At 39.7% G+C, this 11,616-nt stretch overlaps 1 protein-coding gene across 1 annotated transcript; it reads left to right on the top strand.

Moving 5' to 3' along the window:
• Positions 1 to 599: 599 nt before the first annotated feature.
• Positions 600 to 2,837, top strand: LOC149225493 (phenylalanine ammonia-lyase 1-like). Its single transcript, XM_089379949.1, has one exon. It carries the CDS (start codon positions 678 to 680, stop codon positions 2,835 to 2,837), a length of 2,160 nt encoding a protein of 719 aa, XP_089236075.1. The 5' UTR covers positions 600 to 677.
• The last annotated feature ends 8,779 nt before the right edge of the window (positions 2,838 to 11,616 follow it).

Below are 11,616 nucleotides of genomic sequence, written 5' to 3'. Positions count from 1 at the left end.
AAATGGTCTAATGGCGTTTAACATGGTAGGAAATCATCATGCGGTAGTCTAACGAGGCTGAGGAATTGCCTGGAAAGTTATGGAAATTCCAGTGATATTTAGAGAAAATTTGACAAAGATCTTTCTAAATCCGAGTTACAGTTGTTAAGCTTCAAAATTTTAGGTGTTCTACACATTTTTGATGGTGCTGAATTCATTTCGACCATTAAAAACAGGATTCAAACACAGCCTCTACAAGTTTTTTTGAAATTTTTTTGCTCAAATTCTAGCCACTTTTGACTGTCCGGGCAATTCCTCCACCTCGGTAGACTACTCCGTTCGCTTATAATAAGCATTGTAATCTCTTGATATTATTTACCAACAAAAATGCGTTGATTATGATAATATTTTTAATTATAAGAATGGGTCAATTATTAAGCGATTTGGGTTATGTTTAGATTGAGAAATTCCGTGTAGAACACGCTATCCAATAAAAAACATTAAAAACTTTAATCATCGGGTCCTCTCCCTGCACGCATTTCCACTTTGGAGAAAGATATTTATATAAAAACAGAGACCGCGAACAGATAATTGCAAAAAAAAATCACAAATTTAGCACATGGCTTTAAACAACCTCCCCCTCCCGTTTGACTGCGCCGGCAGCCCGGCACTCTTACCTGGATTATGTATTTATATTTATGTATCTTATCACAAATTTAGCGAATTGTGAATTAATCAGAGTGCAAATGGCGTCCCAGGATTTGACAGGTGTAATGAACTTGCGCGCAGGAAATGATCCGCTGAATTGGGCATCCGTAGCGGAGTCCATGAAGGGATCTCACTTTGAGGAAGTGAAACGAATGGTGGAGGAGTTTCGTGCCCCGGTCGTGAGGCTTCAGGGATCCGGTCTCACAATTGCTCAGGTGGCAGCCGTGGCGAGGAGATTGGGATCCGTGAGAGTCGAACTCGACACCGGCGCGAGGGCGAGGGTAGAGGAGAGTAGTAATTGGGTGATGGACAGTATTGCCAACGGGAAGGCTATCTATGGCGTTACGACGGGGTTCGGTGCATCGTCGCATAGGCGTACAAGCCACGCTGAGGCGCTGCAGAAGGAGATGGCCCGGTTCCTGAATGCGGGGATATTTGGGGGCAGCGGAGATTCGAACACGCTACCTCGTGATGCGACGAGGGCAACGATGCTGGTGCGGACGAATACGTTGCTACAGGGCTACTCGGGGATCCGCTGGGGGATTCTGGAGGCCATGACTGGCTTGTTGAATGCCGGAATTACGCCCAGGCTGCCGTTGCGAGGTTCGATAACGGCATCCGGGGACCTCGTGCCGCTGTCGTACATAGCGGGGCTGTTGATCGGGCGGCCGAATGCGAGAGCGGTGATGGCGGACGGGACGGAGGTGGGAGCAGCGGAGGCGCTGGCTGCAGCCGGGGTGGGGAACGGGCCATTTGTTCTACGGCCTAAGGAAGGGGTGGCGCTTGTCAACGCGACGGCCGTTGGATCGGCTCTGGCAGCCACGGTTCTGTTCGATGCCAACGTGGTCGTGCTTCTGTCGGAGGTGCTGTCGGCGTTGTTCTGTGAAGTCATGCAAGGGGATCCGGGGTTCACTAATCATCTCATACACCGGCTCAAAGACCACCCCGGTCAGATCGAAGCGGCAGCGATCATGGAGCACCTCCTAGATGGCAGCTCATACATGAAGGCTGTCGCCGCGAAGAACAAGGAGGCCGACCCGTTGTCAAAGCCGAAGAAGGACCGCTACGCTCTGTACACCTCCCCACAGTGGCTCGGCCCGCAGGTGGAGGTGATACGTGCCTCGACTCACATGGTGCAGCGCGAGATCAACTCCGTCAACGACAACCCCATCATCGACGCCGCCGGCAACAAGGCGCTCAACGGCGGTAATTTCCAGGGGACACCTATCGGAGTCGCCATGGACAACGTACGCCTAGCTCTTGCTGCCGTGGGCAAGCTCATCTTCGCCCAGATGTCGGAGCTCGTCAATGACTTTTACAATAAAGGTCTCCCATCGAATCTCAGCGGTGGGCCCGACCCCAGCCTGGACTATGGTTTCAAGGGTGCCGAGGTAGCCATGGCCTCGTATACCTCAGAGCTCCAATTTCTTGCCAATCCGGTGACCACACATGTCCAGAGCGCAGAGCAACACAACCAGGACGTCAACTCCCTCGGTCTCATCTCCGCCCGCATGACGGCCCAGGCCGTCGAGATTTTGAAGCTCATGACTTCGACGTACCTCGTGGCGCTCTGCCAGGCCATCGACCTACGACACCTGGAAGAGAATCTACATGCCGCAGTCCGACAAGCTGTCGGAGAAGCCTGCAAGAAGACCCTCGTTGTGGGACCCCGAGGAGAGCTCCTCCTCCTAAAGGCCGTCGACCGGGAGCCGGTGTTCTCCTACATCGACAACCCCTGCAGCGCTACCTCCGTTCTGACCACGGTGCTCCGCCAGGTGCTCTTCGAACACGCGCTCGAAAAGACAACCGACAACGACGGTTCGATCCTTACCAGGGTCCCTGCATTCGAAGAGGAGCTCAAAGTCCGCATTGTTGCAGACGTTCATGAGACGAGGGCCGCCTGCGAAAAGGGAACCGCCCTCGTTCCCAACAGAATCAAGGACTGCCGCTCCTATCCGCTGTACGAGTTCGTGAGAGTGGAGTTGGGGACTTCGTTGCTGGTGGGCACCAATAGCCGCTCTCCCGGCGAGGACTTCGACAAGGTGTTCGTGGACTTCGACAAGGTGTTCGTTGCTATCAACGAAGGCAAGGCGGTGGCACCGTTGTTCAATTGCCTTGAGGGCTGGAACGGCGCCCCCATTCCTATTTGAATTTTGAATTAAACTAAATTAAATAAATGAAATGAAATGACGCATTCAAAGACATTTCATTTTGGAATGTAATGCATTCAAAGATATGAGAGAAAGTTATGAGAATATGTTAGCATCAGTGTTTTTAGCATTATTTTCTTAGCGAAGGGATTGTTAGAAGATTGGGTCAGCACATCATTAATTTGAATAGAAAAAACACTGAATTACAATTTGAATCAGGAAAAAAACTAAATTGTAAAGAAAGAAAACACAAAAAACTAATAGTCTCATCAACTATTTTTTATCTTGTTAACTTTAAAATATCATTTCATATATTATTATAATCTCAATTTTTTTATTTCAAAAGGTCATCAGTATTTCTTATTTACGTCTCATTATTTCTTATTAGTCCGTGACAATACCAACACACACTCTAACAATCCAATTAAGAAATTCTTTTTTATGTGTCATTATTTCTGGTTAGTCCGTGACAATGCCAACGCACCTTATTTGTGTCATTATTTCTTATTAGTCCGTCACAATACCACGTCGATGGAAAGGATTTTTTGGGTTTTAAAATTGGATTTATTGTCTGTTGTGGTCTTGCTCTGCGGATTAGGGTAAAAGTGTTATGAGTGGTTTGTATGGATCAGGGTGATGTATTAGGTATTTGAGCTTGTTTTCTTTAGGATTTTTTTGAATTCAAAGATTTTTTAACTTAACACGAGTCCTTTTTCTTTAGGGTTAAGTGTTATATTTTATTTAAACACATTCTTTTAAGAAAGGTTTTCCATGCACAGTTAATTTTATCTAATTTTATTTCAGTCCATGTAAAAAGTGTTTTTTGGGTTATTATTGAAATTTTAAAGAGCTTAGAAATTTTATGAAAAAAATAATATTAATAAAATGTAAAATATTGAATAAGAAAATGTAATCATTTATTTTAAATTATAATTTTAAATTGAATTAGACATTTTTATATTAATTCTAAATTATAATTATAAACTCTGTAGGTGATGGTATAATTGGAAAAAAAACATGTTGACAAGTCTTTATGTATTCAAGTGATTGGAAGTCTAATTCCCCAAGATATGTCTCATCCTTAAGTATCAATTTTTTTTGTTTTTAATTGATTATAAAGTAGGACATTTTTTTTTTCTTATTTGCATGTTGACCACTAATTTTTTGGAAATGCTTTTATTTTTCTTTGTTTGAAATGAGCCAATAAAAGATTGTGTAATTATGTGAATTTAACTTCTTCTTTTTTAAAATAAACATTATTTATATGTAAATTACTCAAGTTTACCCTTCCTAATGTGTTGTGCTCATTGATTGTGCCAAGCAATATGTTGCCTTGCACCACTTGTTTATGTGTAGTAAAGTATGTTGTAAAGCATAGTTTGTCTAGGTTTGGTTATGAAGGTGTTCTTCTTTCTAAGAATTTAGAGATTAAAATTAGAAAGAGGTAAAGTATATATATTTATATATTTTAGTAATGAAATCATTGCTTAAAGACAAATTATTTATCTCACAAATAACAAAGCTTTGTTTAACTTAGTATTTAAATTAAATTATTATTCTATAAACATATTTTCATATATCTATATATATATATATATATATATATATATATATATATATATATATATATATATTTTTTTTTTTTTTTTTCAAAATAATCACTTATTAATTTATTGAACATAACACTCATCTTCTTAATTATCAAAATTACTTAATATAATAAATTGTGTTTTTTTTCTATATAACAATTACAAAATGAACGTCATATAATAATGATCCTTAAATTATTTATATAACATGAAGGTATGTAATAAATAATTTACTCGCCAAATATGAATCAAATATGAATCAATTCATGTTCATTATTTCTGTGGGCTAGATTACATAAATATATAATATGAATATATGTAATGAGTTTATTATTTGTATTCGTTAAATATAGAATTATATAACATGTTATATGTGATTAATAATTTATTAGGGAGATATAAATCGATTGATTAATAATTTATTAAGGAGATATAAATCGATTCATTTTCATTATATGTTTTAGTTAAATTATATAATTATTGTATAAATTTGAGAAAATGATGAAGCTAAGGAAGAAGTTTTGGTGTGTTACTTCTAGTTTAATTTAATTATTTAATTTTAAAAGGTATAAATTAGTTTCTACATTTGAACAAGGGTTAGGGAGTAGCTACACTTGCTTAATTTAAATATAGTTAAATTAGAATGAAAACAATAAAAAGATACACCTTTAAATTATTAAAAATTACAATTAAAATAATAAGATAATTCATGAACCAATAGAGTTTTTATAATTTATGCGGAGATAATGTAGCTAAATCTAAGTAAAAATTGTCTCCTTGGCGGCAACCAATTGATAATAAATTTAGAGATATAATTATTATTAAGATGGCCCACAAAAATGTAAATTTGCTATCTAGATGGGATAACATAGATCATGGCTTGAATTTTTATATTTAGTCAATACCTAAATGTCAAATACATTTAGCACTCCTTTATGTTAAATTGTAGTATTAAAAATGAATAAAATTAACATAATAAAAATGAGATTATTAATATTCTATAATAATTTTAATTAAATTATTATAGAATAATTTAATTACCTACGACCTACGACCTATGCGACCTACGACCTATGTGACCTGTGACCTATGCGATCTTTGCGACCTTTGTGTTCTATGCGGCCTGCGACCTTTGCGACTTTGCGACTCAAAAGGTCGTGGGGTCACATGATAGTTGAGCGGTTGGAGGTGCGACTACGCGACCTGTGCGACCTATGCAACCTATGTGACCTATGCGACCTGCACCTATGCGACCTGCAACCTATGTGACCTTGCGACCTGTGCGACCGATGCGATCTTTGCGAACTTTGCGACCTATGTGACTTGTGCGACCTTTGCGACCTGTGCGACCTATGCGACCTGCGACCTATGCGACTTACAACCTATGAGACCTACGACCTATGCGACCTATGCGACCTACGACTTGTGTGACTTGTGCAATCTTTGTGACCTTTGCGACCTTTACGACCCATGCGACCTTTGTGACCTATGCGACTTGCGACCAATGCGACCTGCGACTTGTGCGATCTTTGCTACCTTTGCAACCTATGCGACCTACGACCTTTGCGACTTTGTAACTAGGAAGGTCATGGGGTCACATGATAGTTGAGCGGTTGGAGGTGTGACTACGCAACCTATGCGACCTATGCGACCTATACGACCTATGCGACCTGCGACCTATGTGACATATGACCTATGCGACCTTGTGACTTGTGCGACCTATGCGATCTTTGCGACCTGTGTGACCTTTGTGACCTGTGCGACCTATGCGACCTACGACCTATGCGACCTGCGACCTGTGCAACCTTTCCGACCTTTGCGACCTATGCGACCTTTGCAACCTATGCGACCTTTGCGACCTATGCGACCTTTGACCTATGCGACCTACGACCTATGCAACCTGCGACCTATGCAACCTGTGACTTGTGCGACTTGTGCGACCTGGTTTGGCTTATGAAAGAGATGTGAGTCTTTTCTAGACCTTTATGGGGTTTCCCGGCTTTCGAATGGACTCTAAGGATGGGCGGTAGCTACGGAAAAGGTGGAGGGGCTCCAAAATTTAGAAAATTTAGAAAATTTTGGAGGGGTCGTTGCAGCGGCTACAACACACTCTTATGTCTTATTTTTATGGTATTGTTAGTTTACTAAAATCTAATACAATAATAACAATAATCTACTTTTAAGGTCATTGCTTAGCCATACACGAAATTAATGTATAAAGCCCCTTCCTTTGTTAGAGAAGGGATGATCTCTATGTGGAAATTTGATGACTTAAATCTACAATGATGTACATATCCTACCCCCTTCCAGATTCAAACTTATAATCTCATGGAAAGAAACACATACTCTTAACCAACTCTCTATCTAATAAAAATTTAACATTTATGAAAATGTTAATATTCCAACAAAACTATTGCAACATTGTTAATTTTTGAACACACATTCACTTTACTAAAGAAGGAATAAAAAACAATTAAGAAAAATGTAATATTTGTTAAAATAAGGAATTGCTAAGAGGGGGGTGGGTGAATTAGTAACTAAGAAACTCTTATTCGTTTTATTTTTATGCTTACAGTCTCTTCTTATAATCTTTAGCTTGTGAGATAATTCATTCACAAATCAGTTAACCAACAATATTTCAGGCACACATATTCAAACAACAATCATATGAGCAGCATACATTTGACACGATGTTTTTCACGTGGAAACCTAGAGGGAAAAAACCACAAATATGTTTTTGGATTATGATGTAAATTAAGCACCCACTTAATTAAATCTGTTTGTTTGTGAGCACCCACTCACGGGAGCCACCGACCCCCTTTATTTAGCAAGCACCAAATTGCCAAGAGGCACCAACCTCTTTAGTATGCAGGCACCAACCTACCTTTGGTTAGCAAGCACCAATTTGCCAAGAGGCACCAACCTCTTCAGTATGCAAGCACCAACCACCTTTAGTTTGCAAGCACCAACTTGCCAATAGGCACCAACCTCTTCAGTATGTAAGCACCAACTTGCCCTTGCCACTATTCTACTATTTCATACAATTTTCAAACTGAAAACAAAGGCATACAATTATACAAGTAAAATACCAATAAATGGATGTCTTTATATTCAACTTCTGCACTCTGATTTTTGTGATCACTTGCAACAGATCTCCTCTTACTGCTCTCAGCAACACTTCTTTTGCGCTCTGCCTTCACCGTCAAGGGCTCTTCATTGACTGCTCTCCAGCACTACTCTCACCATTCTCCACACAACACCCTCGCTTCTCTTATTGCACTATTAGAAAAAGTCCTCTCAGGTGCTTCAGCCTCACTATCACTATGCGCTTCACTCATAGCTCAATAATCTCACACATTTGCTCAACTTCCCCCCTCTTCTCCATTACAGGCGATGGTTTTGTTCTACTGAGGCACTGTGCGCAAGGTAGACTCTACCACATGTCCTTTGGATTCCCAGCTATACTTAGACATGGCCTCCCTTTTCGTTGTTGCGTCTCCTATCAATTTTGGGTCATAGTGCAGAAATAGAGATCGACCTTGCAATCCTTCATCATTTGATAGCATGGAGCTCCATGCTGAGAAATTAATTCTCAGATGACCTGCACACTACTTCATGAGTCCCATACTTCCATTTAACTCACTAAAGGTGTGCATTAGAGCACAGTGATGGCTCGTCTCATCTCAATGTGTACCCAACACTCTTTCCTAAAGATCGTGGTCCTTGCTGCCTTGAACAAGCGATCTTTGATAGTCGTCATTACTCCTGTGAGCAACTCCTTTATTATCGCATTTAATCTTGTAGCTACCAACCCATATGCCTTTAACTCTCTATAACATGCTTATCGGAGAAATTCCATATCGCAATCTTCACAGTGGTGCAGTATTCTAATCTTTTGATTGCTGATCTCTGATGTGATGAGCTCCTTTCGCTTAGCCCTTCCTGTATTTCTCACCATAGAACCGAGGGTCATGACCTGCCGCTTAGCCTTGAGGTGCTAGAGTGTTTTTAATTCTATTGGGGGCTATTTTTTCTTTGTTAAGTGCTTAAATCCCTTGGTTCTTTAAGTTCTTCTTGACCATGCGCTAACCCAATATCAGAGCCCCCTTATCGGAAGTTTCCAATTGCTTACTATTATAAAGTGCCGACATCCTCAACCTTTGATATGTGGTCTCTGATATGATGTCATCACTCCACGTGGCACCTCATGGTGGTGACACGTGTCACCCATATTTGTCCCCTTAGGCCCCCTTAAAACGCCAAAACTTCCTGCTACGTGTCCTTCCATACTGCCACGTCATGCTAATGTCAGATGCCACTGTAGCTTTATCAGAACCAATCATATGTGGCCATGTGTCATGCTAGTGGAGAGAGAAAAGGGCTCGCCCACCTTTGGTTTTGCGATGAAATCTTTTTTTAATCCTTTATTGGTGTTCCCATCAGTTTTTAACCCTATCATGGGCTTTACCCATGTCACAAATTTTAAAAGGTTTTCATGTTCATAAGTTTCGATTCTTCGATCATTGAAATGCCTGATGCTCTGATGTGTTGATATCCTCCAAGCTCTGATGTTGCGACCTCCAATCTTTGATGTCTCTAGGCCTCTAATATGTGATGCGTCAAATGCTTGATGCTCTAATGTTGTGATGCATTGGTATGCCCGACCTCTGATATGAGATCGTCGATATGATTGATTCTTTGATGTTGCAATCGATGATATGATGATGCTCTGATGTTGCGATCGTCAATATCTCTGTACCTCCGATATGTGATTACTGATATTCTTTCCTTCTCAAGGATTCTGTTATCCTCCACAATATCCCAAGACTAAGAAAGGAGATCGACAGAGGTAAACTCAGACCACCTAGGGTTCAGCAGCTAGCCCTGCTAAACCAAAGAGGGCTCTTTCTATAAATCTCACAGCCAAATATGACTAAAGTGGGAAAAATATATTAGGTTAGATATGTTCAACTCTAGGGTTTTCAAATTTAGGGTTTTTCTAGATGAAGCATGAGTCAAGGAACCAAGGGTAAGGTTTTAGGAAAAACTCAATTGCAAAAATACAAAGGAGCAAGGTAGGTATGTCTCAATGGCACTACGAGACTTTGTCGGTGTAGTGTAGGGTTGAAAAACCGAGGTTCAAAATAAGGATGGCAAGCATGATTTCATTCAACAAAAGATAAATAACATAAAGATGAAATTCCTATCAAAACAGAGCTTAAACTTTAGGAATTATGTTCATCAAACTCATAGGAAGATCATTGAAATCATAGGCATGGAAATAAGACACATTAAACATTCATAAAATTGAATCACAAAATAAAAACACTGCCACAAGATCATACCACATGAATTCCTGAATAATAGCTGCAACTGGCTTGTATTACTGCAAAGTGATCAAGTACAAAGGCTCCAAAAGACTCTCAAGCATCCAACCCTCTCTATGGCTTAGATTGGGTTACATATAGACCAAAAACTACATCCCCCTCTCTCAGGGGTCGAATTCCTCGGTATAGAATCAATTTACACACTTCTCTCTAACCAAACCTAATGACTAGGGAGGTTAAAACAAACTCCCAAATTGGCCTAAAACTGATTCATTTGACCATGGAAACCTTTACAAGCATGAATATACTCAATTTTTACTTTAACAAACATAATTACACCCCAATACATCATTACAACACTTTAAATGAAAAATTACATCAGAAAAAGTCGAATTGGACTGAGCAAACTGAGAAAAATGAGTTCCAGGCAAACACGTAGCGAATTGCATGAAAACGTAGTGTGCTTGGAGAAAACATAGCGTGTTGCTTGTAAGTGACTTTTGGAGGGGTTCCTGAACTCCAAATAAAGATATAAAAAATGATGGATAAAGATTTCCTGTATACTACACCATAGAATCTTCAAGCACTGAAAAAGACTACTTCTAGACCTCCAAAAACCATTTCTCCCACAGCTACTCCAAAAACGTAGTGTGCCTCTGAAAAACATGGCAGAAAGGTGTTTTTTTGGTACTTTTTTTACTTTTTGACCTAGAAAAAGTTGTTGACATGGATCTCCGGTTACATAAATTTAATGTGCAGGTCATAAGGAATCCAAAAATGTAAACCTTTTGTCAAATGGAGGCCCCCAACAAAAACGTAGCGTGGGGCACACTACCTTTTTGGACAAAAAACTATGTAAAATTTCTGGGTTTTCTGCAAAAATAGGCCTCAAATATGGAGCAATATCTCTCTAACCATGAAATTTTTTGAAAACTTGGGAGAGGTTTTTGTAGATAAGGATGTTTTGAAGAAAAACCTCTCTCATTTTTTGGAAATTGATTTTCATTTTCTCGTAATACGTGCCACAAAATCATGGATAAAACAGGAAATTAACTTGGAAATTTTTGATTTTCTAAAATATGTCTCCACGAAAGTTGCATATCTCCCAATCTATGATACCTATGTAAAAACTGAAGGAGGTTTTTGTTCCTTGTTCTATTATTGACAAAAACATATTTCACGTTTGTCAAATTCATCTTCCTTACTTCAAAAACTGATTTTGAAGTAAAATTGTCCTTATGTGTGGCAAATGACCTCAAAACCCTAAAAATTATGCCAATAACCTCTGCTGATATGATGAAGTCTATCCCTGATATTTTGGATTTTCCTCTTTTCAATTTGGTGGAAAAGAGGCTTATCAACTTGGCATGGTATCCCACTTGCTGAATTTGCTCACAAAACCCTAAACAGCCCACCTTTTGGAAACATTGTCTAGCAAATGTTGAAGACCTCAATTCTTTGGTGTCAAGTGGCTCAAAGCTTGAAACCTGGCCTCCTTTATTGTATGGATTCTTTCCTCCCTCCATTGTTCATAATTGCAAAGGAAAAACCCAACCACAGAGATGGAAAGACAGAGTTTTTAGAGGAAGCAAGGGATTGGGATAAGTATATTTAGGTGAGGGAATGAAGGGGTTAGGGAAGAGATATGTGGGTAAGAAAAATTGGGGAGGTAGGGAGATATGTTAGGAAGTTTAGAGAGGTGGAAAATGATTAAAATAGTGAAGGGATTGTTGCATGGAATTTAAACACGGTCCTAACCCTAAAACTACCAAAAATGTAGTGTGGAGACTAAGGTTAGGCCTAGGAATTAGGGAAATGAGTGAGGTAGGGTAATGAAGGTTGTGGGGAGTGTATTTTGGGTAT

Source organism: Pinus tabuliformis, chromosome J (assembly GCF_031772625.1).
Source record: "Pinus tabuliformis cultivar Carrire ecotype Pingquan chromosome J, CPIR1, whole genome shotgun sequence".
Lineage (NCBI taxonomy): Eukaryota > Viridiplantae > Streptophyta > Pinopsida > Pinales > Pinaceae > Pinus > Pinus tabuliformis.
Note: the sequence above shows the minus strand (reverse complement) of the source record. Positions and strands in the feature narration are given on the sequence as shown.